The 15887-nt window shown below is 32.8% G+C and overlaps 1 protein-coding gene across 1 annotated transcript in view; it reads left to right on the forward strand.

Moving 5' to 3' along the window:
* Positions 1–10793, forward strand: part of LOC131157451 (eukaryotic translation initiation factor-like) — a 31260-nt gene extending 20467 nt beyond the window's left edge. The window contains exons 5-9 of the mRNA XM_058111625.1: positions 7737–7834; positions 8431–8518; positions 8629–8979; positions 9084–9326; positions 9417–10793. Coding sequence (XP_057967608.1) covers positions 7737–7834; positions 8431–8518; positions 8629–8979; positions 9084–9326; positions 9417–10457 — 1821 coding nt within the window. The 3' untranslated portion in view covers positions 10458–10793. The remainder of the gene's footprint in view (positions 1–7736; positions 7835–8430; positions 8519–8628; positions 8980–9083; positions 9327–9416) is intronic.
* Positions 10794–15887: the final 5094 nt, after the last annotated feature.

Raw genomic sequence — 15887 nt, forward strand, 5'->3', positions numbered from 1 at the left:
GGTGTTTTGGCAGGGTTATGTGCGAGTTTTCACTTAAACTTGCAGGGTTTGCAATTTTAACTTAAATTGCCTTGTGCTGCTGGCACCTATGCCACCTCTGCCATCTCCACTCGATCCATGTTTTCACAACAGCCGGATCAACAAAAAAAATTGTGCAGTCCCAAATAAATCCAGGTCTCTTCTTGATTTTTGGATCTGAATGGTGCTGCCCAGTAGTACTCAGAAAATTCATAAAACCTTTCATCACCAAATCAAACCTTTGCTGTATCCAACAACGCTGAATTGAAGATCCCCCATTGTCTTCCTTGGGTAACAGAGGTTTGTGTCAACCCATGCCCTCTCCAGGGAATCCTTCTCGATGTTTGTGCTTCTCGCACGTCAGTTCATTGTCAAGATGTCAGCACTCACCAGCATACACCACAGCTGTCCATTTTTGTGAACAGCTTCCTTTGCCAGTTGTTCGTTGATATCACTGTGTTGTCTTTCGTCAAAGCAGCCACAGCCGTGTCTCATTGAAACCCTAGCAGCCACTCATCCAGATGCTATTCCAGTTTGGAGAAGAAAACCAGTCATAGAAACACTGCCTCGTGCTTAAAGAAGAAACTATCCCATATGAAGAAAATGGATTTAAAAAAATTTTTTTAGACCAGCTGATTCAATTCTATTAAATCGAACCAAGTGTGAGGCCGAACCCGAACAAGTACAGCCAAACTGTCCTGGAAGAACTGGCCAGACAGCAGGAACTTTTATTTATTTATTTGTTTTGAGAAAAATGGGCTGAAAAGGGAAAAAAACATGGGCTTCAACTTGGCCTTGGAAATATTTTGACTCTAGGATGAGCAAGCTTGATTCTATGCTTCACTCTCTTGCATCAATCATGACCCTAGTTATTGAGTTAAAAGAAAGGCCTTCTCTTTACCCATTCAAGAACTGGTATTGCAGAAAAGAGAGGTAGGTGAGGATTCTACAACTGAGATTGAAGAATTAGTGGATGCCTCAAATTTGGGGCCTGGTTCCTAGCTAGTTGGGCAGTTCACTCGTACAATCCTATTTTGATCTAAAGCCTACATATCACATTGGTTTTCTAATGTGGTCACAATCTGGATTCTTCTTCCTTCAAAATTTTAAAATTCAAGGTCAAATTCTTCCTAAATGATGGAGATTGATGCAACCAGCATGGAGGATTTTATTATTATTATTATTATTTTTATATTTATGGTATTTTTTTGTTAGGATTATATCTTCAAAATTCTAGGTTATTATCATTTAGGAAACTAGTATTTGGCTTAATTAGGTTTCTTAATTAGTTCCTCATCGTCCAAGTATTGCAAGTCTATATAAGGTCCCTAGGTATTAGTTTTTATGGAGATTGGTTCCGAAAATTAAAGAAGTTGGACATTCGTTGGTCATGCATCAACAGGTGTCTAGGTATTACTGGTGCCTTCCTCCTTTTTCTTTCCCTTTTTCCTGGATTGGGGTAAAAAAGTTAATGGGACGAGTAGTTGATAGTGGTGTTATTGGGGGATGTTGCAGTGTTGGTGGAGGTAGATGCGCGTTTAATTTTTCATAATTGACAATGGTTTTTGTTGAGCCTGCGTCCTGCTGCTGTTTTTCCTTGAAAGAAAAGCATGAGTTCCTTCCACACCCCACCTCCCAAATAAACACACACAACACATCCCGCAATATTTACTTGTGTATATATGCATAATTATTTATGGTGAAATTCAAAGACACCCCTTGAGTTTTCTGAATATGACACTTCACCTTGAGTTTTTGACAACTACCAAGTACCAAAGGACCCCTTGACATTATAATTTCTTGACAAAAACAACCTTTCATTAGTTGACCATTAGTTAACTTTAAAAATAGTTTTCATTGTTAACAAAATTGCCTTTTTACCCTTCCATTCAAATAAAAAAGCATATGTTCTATTTTTGTAACAAATTAAGACCCAAGAGCAATAATGAGTGGTTACTAAAATATTTAAAAAATATTATTTATAAAATAACCTGTTCTCTATATATATTTTAAAAAATATTACTAGTAAAATAACTTGTCCTTTAAAAAAAAAAAACCTAATGGCCTATTTGGTATCGTTTTTCTATTTTCTATTTCAGTTTTTGCATAGTAAAGAAAAAAAATTATAAAAATGTGTTTGTTTATGTTGCCAGTTTTTTGTTTATGTTGTTGGTTTTCAGTTGTTTGCAAAAAAACTGGAAATCAGATTTTATGATTTTCATTTGTTTTGGCAACTTGTTGCCAATTTTAATATTTAGAAATAGTTCTTTTGGATTAAATCATTCATTTTATACACTTTTAAATTAAATTAAAATAAAATGATCATATGACTTTAAATATAATTAAAATAAAAATATACATCGATTTCAAAAAATAATAATAAAGCTAATTACAAAATATTTTATATATTTTTAAGTGTCATCTCCAATAAAATTTGTATTGTAAAGTAAATTTTGGAAGTATAACAATTAAGTAAAATAATTATAATTTTTTTAATATAGTATTTTTTTAATGTATAGTATTTTGCAATTTTATTATTTTAATAATATTATTTGATTTAAAGAGGAAAAATGAGCATTTTTAGTTAAGTTTTAATTTGTTTTAGTTTTATAAATATTAACTAAACAAGTTGGTTTCTGATTTTTAGTTAACATTTCTGGTTTTCGTTTTTGTAATTTTTGATAGTGATACCAAACGGCCCCTAAGATTTTTTTTGAATAGGCGAAGCTACATCTGATGTCATATTTCATTACAAATCACATAAAGCCATCTCACTATAGTAGACAAAAATATAACCATATTAAGGTTAAAAAGAAATTTTACAAAAAAATTATCATTCTTCAATAACTAGCATATTCCAATTAGATTTAAAAAAATAAAATAAATACTAAGATTTTTTTTTTTTAAAAGAGAAACAAGATTCAAAATAAGCCACAGCTTGTTAAGATGAAATACTAGGTATAAATAAAAAAAATAAATCAATGAAGTCAAATTAAGACATCATCATAAATGAACATTAAGAAATCACTATAAGAGAAAGGAGTAAGCTGCCCTTGAGAAGACAATAGGCAGTGCTGTCCTTCATGCATGCAAGTAATAATACACACCGAAAGTCCATCCAACAAATTCATAGCATATTCTAATTTTTCTAAATTTATTTGGTTCATATTATTATTTGTAATTAACTATCAAAATGTGTTTTGTTTTATTTTTTTTAGATCATAAGAATAGCAAAATATTGAGGAGTATTGTTTTTATTTATTTTATTTTATTGTATTTTGGTGAGGATTTATCATTGCACTTAAGTTTTAATTTATGATGAGGATTGAATCTGCATATTTTTTGTGAGGATTCTTATATTTTTTTTTTGAATCTTATTTTTTTTTTTTTTGTACTTTTGTCTACCGACAGTAATGGGTCTTACTCCATGGATGCATATTTGATAATGAAAGATGAAAGATGAACATTTTAGATAGCTTCCATCTAAAAAACAAGAAATCGTAAGCTGCAATAAGTTTTTTCGAAATGTTATTTTATGAATAATATTTTTTTACAAAAAATGTTTTAGTGAATAATCATTGTTGCACTTGGGCCATAATTTATTAAAGAAATTGAATATGTATTTTTATAATTGAATAAAATTATAAAAAGGCAATTTTATTAAAGATATAATTCATTTTTAAGATTGATTAATTGTTGTCCAACGGTTAACTAGTGGAGAATTGCATTTATTAAAAAATTATTAAGTTAGGGTGTTTTTTTTGGTAATTGTTAGAAACTTTGAAGGTGGGAGTGTCATATTTTGAGCCTCGGGGAATGTCTTTGGATTTTACCCTTATACAATAACAACAAAAAAAAAGTAAGCCTTAAATTCCACTAGGTGGGGTTGATTACATGAGTCCTTCTCCACCAATTTACACGATCATGAGAAATTTCTTTCGACAAATTCAAAGCTATTAAATCCTTACTATCTCATTGCAAGTTATTTTAGCTCTACCCGTATCTATTGGCGCTCACAAAAACTAGCTCACTCTTCATTGGTTTATTATTTGGCCTACATTGCGCAAGTCCAAACCATCTGAGCCGCTCTCCCTTATCTTATATAGGAGCTAGACCTAACTTATTTCGAATATGTTCATTTCTTATCTTGTCTTTTAATGTTATGCCACTCATCCACCTTATCATTCTCACATTGACAACTTTTATTTTTTTGGATACATTGTTTCTTGGTTGCCCATTATTTTGATCCATATAGCATAACTGACCTTACAACTGCCTTATATAACTTTTAATTTTAAGGGTATCTATGATCACACCACACTTGAAGCACTTCCCCATTTTATCCTACTTGCTTTAACTCTGTGTATTACATCTTCTTTAATTTCTCCTTAATATATCCAAGATATCATAATCTATTGGTGCTATTGATTTTTAGACCATCAAATTTAATTTTTTTTCCAATATTCCTCCCACTATTATTGAAATTATAGTTCATATGTTTTGTTTTATTTTTACTCACTCTAAATCCTCTAGATTCTAAAGCTTCTCTCTATAATTCTATCTTAGATTATACTCTACTCCTAGTTTTATCAATCAAGACAATATCATTTGCAATCAACACACACTTTGGAACGTCATTTTGGCCTAATAAATTCATCCATCACTAGGCAAAAAGGTATGGTTCAAAGTGGATCCTTAATTTACATCCATTGTGATTGGAAATTTTCTAGCCTTTGTAGCCCTATGACTAGCCGTTACTCTATCATACATGTCTTTAATGACATCAGTATACCTACTACATTCGCCTTTTTTTTCATCCTAAAGCTCACCATAGAACTTCCCTAGGTAACCTATCATAAGCTTTCTCAAGGCTCCATGTGCAAGTACCTATTCTTTTTCTTGAACTTTTCTATTAATCCTCTTAAAAGTTATATAACTTCTGTAGTAGATCTCTCAGACTTAAAATCAAATTGATTTTCCGAGACCCTCGTTTCTCATTTTAATTTTTGTTCAACTATCTTTTTCCACAGTTCCATTGTATGCCCCAAGTTTAATTCCAAGATAGTTATTACAATTTTAATTATCTCCTTCATTTTTTTACATACAGTGTTTTTCCTCCATTCATCTGACATTGTCTAAGTTTTTGTAATTGTGTTAAATAAATTAATTAATCATATAATTCTGTTATCACGTAGGTATTTCTAAATTTAAATTGAGATCTTATCTGGTCCTTGAACTTTTTCATTTTTCATCTTTGTTAATGCTAGCTTAATTTTCGTTAACTCTAATTTTACGAATATAATTTCGTATTTTTAGCCTTTTCCTCATTTTCCATTTCTAAGTGTAGGTCTGCTACTTGATTTTCATAGGTAGCTTATTAAAGTAACTCCGTCGTCTTTCTATTATATCTTCTTTTTCAACCAAGACAATATTATCCTCATTTTTTATACATTTACATTACCCAAGTCCTTGCTCTTTTTTCTCAAGCTTGAGCAAGTTTAAACATGTCTCTTTTCCCCTTTGTATCTAATCTAGCATATAAATTATTTTATGATCTATGTTTAGTTTTTCTAATGAACTTTTTTGCATTTTTTCTCGCTTCTTTGTATTGTTTTTTTAAGTTTTCCATGTTTGTACATCTTTGCCATGTTTTATACCAAATTCTTTTTGTCTTTACTGATTTTTGAACATCTTGATCTTACAACCAGCTTTCTTTACTATCCTAGAAGCTTTCTCTTGATTCGCCTAAAATTTATTTGCTATTTTTTAAATAGAGCTAGCTATCTCACTTGGAAGAGTGTTTGTGTTTACATCAATGCTTATGTCTAATCACCATCTTTGATCATTTAATTTTTAAATTTTGTTATAGTTTTCCCCTTTAGGTTTCACCACCTAGTTCTCTTGCATTGATTTATTTTACCCTTTCTGTTCCATTTTCTAATACATATATTTAACACTAAAACTTTACATTTGTATTCACTGGGAATAACTTTACAATCCTTACATAATAAATTATCTACGCTTCCTAGTTAAGAAAAAATATATCAGACTTTTATTTTGTCTACTTTTAAAGCTTAGTTAGAGTTCTCTCTTTTTAAAGCAAGTATTCATTGCAATAAGATCATATGATATGGAGAAGTCTATGATCATTTCCAGACTCATTTTTATCTGCATATCCATGTCCTCCAAATGTTTTTTCATAACCTTTATTATCCTTTCCAATGTGCATATTCAAATTAGCTCCTGCCTCCTATAAATATTTTCTATATCCCTGATATTTCTTGTTAGTACTATCCATGTCTTCCCAAAATTCTCTCCTTAGGTTTTCTGCGAAGCCTATTTGAAGAGCATAAGCACTAATGACATTTATTCTCTCTTGGCCTAAACCATCTTGATTATTATGATTCTATCCCCTACTCGTCTGTCTATAATGATTTCTACCCCATTCTTATGTTTTCCTTTTCTAGTGTACCAAAATTTGAATCTTGATTTTTCAATTTCTCTAGCTTTCTCCCTGACCCACTTAGTTTCTTGAAGGAGATTACATTAATTATCTTCTAATCATTGTATCCTCTTATCTCCTACTTTTATCAGGAAGTGTCCTTATATTCCAAGTTGCTAACCTAATCCTAGTCTTCTCAACTAACTTCTCTACGCACCCAAAGTGATGCCGGAACCCTAGCATATTTGACATCATACTTGGCGCTGACACGGCATGTTGCCCACTCTCAGCCATTTTTCGTTATGCTCGGGTGTTATAAGTGTAACACGCTGTTCGTAGGGAATGCCCCAGTGAATAATCGGTAAGAATTCATTTCATAGAGATCTGACAAGTTTTACACTGTCAGCTACCTAACGCAACCCTCCTTTATTTGGGACTGGCTATGTGTGGGAAGATTAGGACACTGAGTGCATCATGGGCAGAGTTTGGATTAACTCTTATATATATTGTATATAGTAATATATTATACACAGACACAGACACAGACACATATATTTGCAAAGTTGTTTACGTACTTAATATTTGCCAGCATCAGCCTTGAGTGACATAAGCCATGAATAAATTAGTGCGCCTCCATAACTACTAGAAATGAAGGAAAAATAGTATTTTATCAGACCCTCTTAAATGTTTAATTCCTTTTTATAATATTAAAACTTCTCCATATCCTTATCTAGTTATCTTGTTTCTTGTCACAAGAATGAGGCTTCCTTTTTTTGCCCCTCTGTTATTATATATGTGATGTTGCCCAGTAATTTTGGACTCTTATATTTTGGTAAAATCTATTTCTAGAAAGTTGCTGTGAATTCAGTTGTGTTTAAGAATTGCAGCCTAAAACCCTGCGCTGCTTCTCTAATTTCTTTTATGTTTGCACTGAATTCCCTTAGAAAATTGTTAAGTGTCATCCCTTCAAAGTTGTAAAGTGGTTTTTTTCATTTATCCATTTTCTGTTTTCTGTTTTGGAGTGCTTGATCTTTTATTTTCATGACCATTATGCATCAGTCATTATGGGCCATTTTGAAGTTGTCGCAGGATAATTGTCTAAGCTTACACTGCTTGTGTGATTCAAACTTTTTGTTTCATGCATTCATGGTTTAATATTATTCATTTTTTGTTATGTTTTATTGTGGTGCATTCATCAGAAAATCTGCATATATTTGCAATACTATGCATAGATGATGCCTGCAGTAATTCTAACCAGTGTTATTTATTGAACCAGGGAGGACCTGCTCCAGCTCTAATTAAGGCTGAAGTGCCCTGGTCTGCTCGAAGAGGGAGTCTCACTGAGAATGAGCGGGTCTTGAAGACTGTAAAAGGGTAATTAATCTTTAATAAACCACTCTATTCACCCTCCCCCCCCAAAAAAAAAATGATGAACTAATGAAACTGTGGATTATCAAATTTATGCCTTGGTAACTTTTTGGTAATTTTTATGTTCCTGACATTGTAGGTTGCGATCTGTAAAGCCTGAGATTTCATAGTATGCTTTTTGATTTTGGTTATTTGAATGTTTTATATAATGAATCGTAAGTCTTTCAATGCTTCATAATGTCATCATTAAAAAGGGATGAAAGTTCTGTTCTGAAGTTTCTGGACAAATTGAAACTCTCATACATATGTGGCTTGATTAATATGGAATTTAGTTATGAGACAAATTACAAGTGTCAATGTAAAATTTGTCTTGGTGCAATGAACATGTCTCTATAATAGCTCTGGAAAGCAGTAGCATAACTTGAAATTGTAATTTGTTGATTTCTATACATAATTAAATGATGGTTGCATTATACTGTTGCAAAATATTAGCCCCTAATTGTTTCTGTTTTTTTAAGTATGGGGCTTTGGTTTAGACAGCTTGTGAAGCTTACAAAAGTGAACTAGCTGGATGCTGATGGCTTCTCCATTGTTATGTGCAGGATTCTGAACAAGCTGACGCCAGAGAAGTTTGATGTTCTAAAGGGTCAACTGATCGACTCCGGGATCACTTCTGCTGACATCTTAAAGGTGCCTTTTGTCTTGCATGCTCTTGTGCTTGCTTTTTGGTGGGGGGGGGGGGGGTTCTTCTTGGATTTATGTTATGTGGCTTTGAAACTCATGCTTGGCTTGTAATGCAGGATGTTATCTCACTTATATTTGAGAAGGCTGTGCTGGAACCTACATTTTGCCCTATGTATGCTCTTCTGTGCTCCGATCTCAATGAAAAGCTCCCCCCATTCCCATCTGATGAACCTGGGGGTCAAGAAGTCAAGTTTAAGCGTTTACTCTTGAATAATTGCCAGGAGGCATTTGAAGGCGCTGACAAGCTGAGGGCAGAAATAAGGCAGATGACTGCCCCTGAGCAAGAGATGGAACGCAGAGATAAAGAAAGAATGGTCAAACTTCGCACTCTTGGAAACATCCGTCTTATTGGGGAGCTTCTGAAGCAGAAGATGGTTCCTGAAAGGATTGTCCATCACATTGTTCAGGTTGTTATAGGATGTCCCTCGTTTAGCATCTCCCTTTTCTAAAGACACCCTAGATATCTTAATACTCTCTGCAATTATCCAACTGCTTTCTGTCATGTATGCAGGAACTTTTAGGGCATGATACTAAAACATGTCCTGATGAGGAAAATGTGGAGGCTATATGTCAGTTTTTCAACACTATTGGTAAGCAACTTGATGAAAGCCCAAAGTCACGGCGGATTAATGATGTGTACTTTGCCCGATTGAAGGAACTGACAGCAAATCCTCAGTTGGCTCCACGAATGAGATTTATGATTCGTGATGTTCTTGATCTGCGTGCAAATAACTGGGTTCCCAGGCGCGAAGAAGTAAATTTGCAGATCTTATCAGTTGGTATCATTTGAATTTGGTGTTGGTTTTTAATTTTTAACCATATTGTTTTTACCTTGATTTTATAGGTGAAAGCAAAAACTATAACTGAAATACACTCGGAAGCGGAAAAAAATCTTGGCCTGCGTCCAGGTGCCACTGCAAGTATTAGAAATAATCGCGGTATTGTTTCTGGTGCTCAAGGGAGTATTGGCTTTCCTATCAATCGACCAGGCTCTGGGGGAATGATGCCTGGAATGCCTGGTGCTAGGAAAATGCCTGGGATGCCTGGAATTGATAATGACAATTGGGAGGTTCCAAGGGCTCGGTCAGTGGCGAAGGGAGATGGATCGAGTGTTCAGCCTGCTGGACGTGTCCAACCACCATTAATTGGTAGGCCAGCTTCATTGAACTCCAGACTGTTACCCCAGGGTAGTGGCGGTCTTATTAGTGGCAAGACTAGTGCCCTGCTGCAAGGCAGCGGTGCTCCTCCTGTTCGCCCTTCCAACATTGGTTTGGGTGTGGACCATGTGTCTCAGACCCCTGTCCCGGCTAAGCCTGTTCCAGCAGCATCTATGCCTCCAGCTGCTGATAGACCCCAGGCTACTGTGTCAAGGTTGAATCCGGATGAACTTCGTAGAAAAACAGTCTCCCTTCTGGAGGAATATTTCGGTGTCCTGATTTTGGATGAGGCATTACAGTGTGTGGAGGAACTGAATTCCCCAGCTTACCATCCTGAGGTTGTCAAGGAAGCCATTTCTCTTGCGCTGGAGAAAAGCCCACCATGTGTTGAACCTGTCGCAAAACTTCTAGACTACTTGTTTTCTAAGAAAGTTCTTACTGCTAGAGATATAGGTACTGGATGCTTACTTTATGGCTCAATGATGGATGATATTGGAATTGACCTACCAAAAGCACCAAATTATTTTGGAGAAATAATGGGAAAACTAGTTTTGGCTAGAGGATTGGACTTCAAAGTGGTTAAAGAAGTCTTGAAGAAGATGGATGATGAGAGGTTTCGGAAAGCTATATTCGATGCTGCAAAGAGAATTGTTGATTCCAGTCCTTCTGGGCAATCACTGTTGGATTCACAGATATCTGATATTGAGGCTTGCCGAGACCTGCTTTAGTCAGCCTACTCTTTTTGGCACGAGTAGTTCATTTCTGTAACTGCATAATCATCTGTCGTCACGACATTTGCTTCTTCATAGTGCCTCTCCATTTACTTTCGAGGCAATCAACTTGTATTACAGTATGTGATAAGGTGGAGCGCGAAGAACAGGTAATTTTAATTGAGTTGTATATTTTTTCAATGTTATAGTTGTGTGTTCTATTGAAAAAAGAAATCAAAACATAATGTTGTGGATTTTGTTCTCGAGCATGGCCAATCGTGCTGATTTCTTCAAGATGAATGGCCCTTCATGGGACCCAGTTGTTTTGTATTGATTAGTTTTAAAAATTTTTTTTTTGACATTTGTTTTGACTTTTAAGTAATTCAGTTTTTTTTTTTTTTGGGTACTGATTAGTTGGTAAATGCTACTATGCTAGTACCTTTTTTCTGGGGTAAAATGTATAAATGCTAATCTTTAATTCTGAGCTGCATCAAAGGAGCTGAGTGTCTTCTTCTAGAGATGATGAATCCCTCGAGGACCCCTACTTTATTTTCATCAAAATGCCACAATCAACTAGTGTCTGTGAGGATGGCATCATTTTCCTTTCAGAACCTGCATGCTTTGATTTGGAAGACTCCGGATTTTAAAGAGGCTTGTCTGTTTACTTGTAGAAAATAGTTTTTATTTTAATTTTGAGGGTTTTAAATAACTACAAAAATGTTACTTTATTTTTCAGTTTTGTAAGTTTTATATAAAAAATTTGGAAAATAATTTTTTATTTTTGTAGTTTTTTTCCATTCAAAACTTTAGAAGGTGAAAACAAAGTCATATTATTGTAATTATTTGAAACATTATAAATGAAAATAACATTATTTTTGGCGACTAAAGTGAGCCTAAGGGCCCATTATTTGGATTTGTTTTTTTTTTTTTCCATATTTTTAAATAGTTGAGGAAATTTTGTTTTGTTTTGTTTTTGTTTTTTTTTTCAATTTTGTTATATTCCTATGTTAGAAATGAAAACTAATAATAAAATATTATACTATTTACTTCTGAAAAAAGATTTTATTATTTACTTGTCAAATATTTATCAAAATGTGATGAATGTTTTTCAATTTTGAGAATTTGTATGGGAAAGAAATTATCTCTTATTTTGTTTTCTTATATTTTTAATTTTTATTTAAATTCGAAAAATTGAAAACAATGTATTTTTTTGTATATATTTTGGAATTTAGAAATGAAATAAAATTTTTTTCACAATTGAACAAATTATTTATTTATTTGTCTTTTTAATACACAAAATTTGATTTTATATATATATTTTTTATAAAATTAAAAATGAAGAGCAAAAATCATTTTTGACTGGAACATTGTAGTCGCTAGGGTTTTACAGAAACCATAGCTCTTAGGAAGATGGTGAATAGTGTCAGAAGGTTGGGCGGTGGGGGGAAGTGCATTTAAGAAGGGGGTTGAACTGGTTGGCTAGTTCATTTAGACTAGTTAATAGGTTTGTATGCTTATTTAGTATTATTATTATTATTATTATTATTATTTGTTGTTTTATTTTTTTAATAAAATAAAAATCATTAAAAAAGGTAAAAGTAAAAATTATATATGCTTTTTTTCTCTTGCTTTTTTGGAATTTATTTAATTTTTTATATGTTATTATTTGATATATTATGGTTATTATTCGTGTATTTATTATTATTATTATTATTATTATTATTATTTGTTATCAACCACAATTTTTCATTTGAGATGATAAGAGTACACTTTTTTCTTTTTATTCTATTTATTCATCACAATAAATTGTTAAAAAAAATTAAAAAATGTGAATAAATATTTAAAAATTCCTAAAAAAAATAAAAATATCTGGAATATATATATATATATATATATATTAATATTAAAGCCAACAAAAAGCCAAAAGTAATAGAATTTTCTTTGAAGAATTCATTTTAGTTTGTACTTAGTCTAGATTTTATGCATGTTGATTTCGTGCATGTGTGTAATTGCCTTGTCTGCCTTTTGACTTTTGTGGGATACTGTATTCACTTGGCTTGTAAATTAGAGGTTGAAGAGTTTTTGTGGTTTTATCTTGGAAATTAGGGAATCATTATGTTGCCTTTTGTGATTTCACTTCAACTTATGATGGCAAGGGCAAGAGAATTTACCATATGGTATTTCTCTCTCTTCCCTCCTTAGGCATGGTGAATTACTCTTCTTATATTAACGAGATTGAAGCATGAAGGCTAAACATGGAAGTCACTTCTTATTTTCAAAACCCTAACTTTTCAAAAGGTCCTCGTAATAATTTCAAATTTATTCCGTTCTTGATGGATGATGAAATCCTGGTTGCTTTTTGTTTTTTAAAAAAAATTCCATCGTTTAAAGATTTTCATTTAAAAACTTTTCCTTTTGGATTTCAAATGAACTTTTCCTTTCTAAATCAAATATCCTCATTCAAATCATTACATTTTTTAATTTGATTTCAAATCAAATATTTCCATTACTTCATTCTTTCCAAAACATGTCAATTATTAAATTTGGTCCTCTTTAAATCCTTTGATTTTAGTCAGATCAAATCTCATTTTCCTACCTTTTTCAATTTCAAATTTAGGGTTTCTTAAGGCTACCCCTTTTCCAAACAAGGGCATATTGACTTTTTCTTCCTCCTTTTCCTTTTTTTAATGAACACACACACACACACACACACACATAGTGGTAACCGTTCATAGAAGAATATTGATAGGGGTGTAATGGGTGTTGGTTGACTGATCTCTCTTAGAATGATTAACCATCTTTTCTACACACAAGTATACTCCTAAACCCATTTATCTGATTCGTATATCTTTTAGGGTTTTTCTACTTTTTTTGCTTTAAAAAAAAATAAAGATGGTGAATATGCTTTCCAATCATTCATGTCTTTGTAGTTAGTCTTATTTTCTTTAGTTTTTATTCCTTGGGATCACCATGCAACTCCTATTTATCAGGGCATCAGAAACTTACACATTATCTAGTGAAAATTTAAACATTTAAAAATTATAAAGAGATTTAAACAATAGTATGATAGATTGGACAAATAATTTTACTTAATTAAAATACAAAGACTTGCATTGACGATTAGTGATGATCAAAAAGATGTTAGACAACCATGAATGCGTCATACATTAGGGACTGGATGGCCAAGAAGAAATCAAAGAGTCACGATAGATGAGATAAATACCAACATAGATTCTTCTACCATTTCATTTTTGATCCTATCTAATGGCATCTTAGAGATTCATGCATGCTCCTTTAGCACATAAACCCTTTATAATATTTTTTTGTAATTTAAAACAATTAGAAATGAACAAATTACTAAATGCAACCAATTTATATGATGGGTTAACTTACAACACTTTTGTTCACCCACCCACTTATTCATATATGCAAAGTGCACTTGCTTGTATCCACACCGAGGCTCAACATGTTAACCACCATCTTCATTCAATTAAAATCCCCAAACATCATAAAACCCCAATATTCACAACTAAGAATTTTCAAAGTGAGAGATTAGTGGGCATGTATATAAACATAAAGAAAAATGCAGAGAGGGTTACATTAAGCTCACTTGAGCTATACGATTGACGTCTATTACAACAACAGTAAGGCACCACATCAATATTAGTATTTGCTATTGTTGGCATTCCAATTTTGTTCAAGGTTAATTTGATCAAAATCTAAAAATTTCTCAGTTAAATGCACATATAATAGATCATCAATTACTAGAAAACAATTAACTGAGGATTCTTTATCTCCATTTAGACCTTCATTAGCAAATTTTGAGTTTGGGCCAACATTTGGGGCTTAATTTCGTATTTCAACGTTAAAACTGCTTTCCTTGTAATAAGAGGTAATCCCTAGCTTAGTTAGGGATTTCGCATTAGGAATAGGGGGGGCTTGTGTTGAAGCACCCGTATAGGACAACGAAAAGTTATTCCTTGAACTATAAAGGTGTTTTTGGAAACAGGTCTATCAGGGCAACACTCTAGCTTCAAAATCTTTATAAAATGGAAGCTAAGGCTTCGAAAAGGAAGGGCGATTCAAATTCAATCTCGGAGCATACATTGGAGAGAGCTACTTTCAACTAGAGGGAAAGAGAAAGATATATGCACACTCAAGTTTAGGGAAAATTATATTCATCACCTTGGAGATTCTCGGTATTCTTGTTTGAGTTGTATACTGAAGATAGTGTTGCAAGGATTAGAAAATTAGAGAAAAGAGAGATTTGGGAGACTTACGTTCAACTAGAGAGAGAAAGAGGAGGCTACATGCAAACTAAGGGAAGCATATTGGTCTTCTTGGAGGTTATTGGTTTTCTTATCTTAGTATTCTTGTTCAATCTCGTAGAAGTAACATGACAAAAGGTATGGTCTTTTCTCATAAATCTCATTTTTATTTCTACATGAGGGATAAATCTTAGTCTCCATGGTACGTCTTAATTGTGTTACTAGAATAATGCCTCCTTATATGTTTGATTCCCTGAATTGGTTTAATTTTGATGAATACTTTGATGCCCAAGTTACTATTTTTTCTGTGAATTTCCAACATCCTCTATTGTAATATAGCCTTCAGAGGAAGAGTACAGTTTTAAGAAGAGAGAGATTAGCTTGAGTCTTAACCTTGTCACCAAGGTAGATGGCGGTTGACACCATATTGTAGGGGTGAGCGTAATTCGAATTTTACTAAATTAATCGACCGAATTTGGTTAATATAGAGGTTTGGTTTGGTTCGATTGCAGATTTGGATAATTTTGGGTATTCGATTTTTGGTTTGGGTATGGGGAATTTTAACTCAGTTAACTAAATTACTTGAATTGCTAATTAATTAAAAATTAAATATAAATTAGTAATATTAAATATAATTGATATATTATATATTATATAATTGTTTGATTTTATTAATTAATTTATTAAATCATTGTCATTCTCCTAATTCAGCTCTTACAATTAAAATAAAGGGTAAACATTAATTTTTTAATTAATTTTAAAATTTGCAATCATATTTTGTTTTTATAATTAATTTTAAATTATTTCGGTCAAATTCGTTTTATTGAATTACCCAAAAAGTTGGTTCGGTCACAACACCTAATTTGGTCGGTTCGGTTATAGATTATTGTTAAAAAAAATTTCGATTAATTTGGTTAATTATTATAATTTGGCCGAACAGACCGTTTGCACACCCCTACCATATTGAGGGGCGACTTATAGAAGCAGCAATGGTGGTCAGTAGTAAGGACTGTTAATGCGTATGGCTAGGCTTGCAATAGGAAATGGATATATGGCCAACAGTGGCATTCAGCCATCTCGGACAATGAAACAATGTTAACAGTTATCATTGACACCAAAGAATCGAACATAGATAGTAGTGTGATGAAGGGTGGTTGGGAAGGTTGGTAGAAGGGCGAGG

This window comes from Malania oleifera, chromosome 6 (genome assembly GCF_029873635.1).
Source record: "Malania oleifera isolate guangnan ecotype guangnan chromosome 6, ASM2987363v1, whole genome shotgun sequence".
Classification (NCBI taxonomy): domain Eukaryota; kingdom Viridiplantae; phylum Streptophyta; class Magnoliopsida; order Santalales; family Ximeniaceae; genus Malania; species Malania oleifera.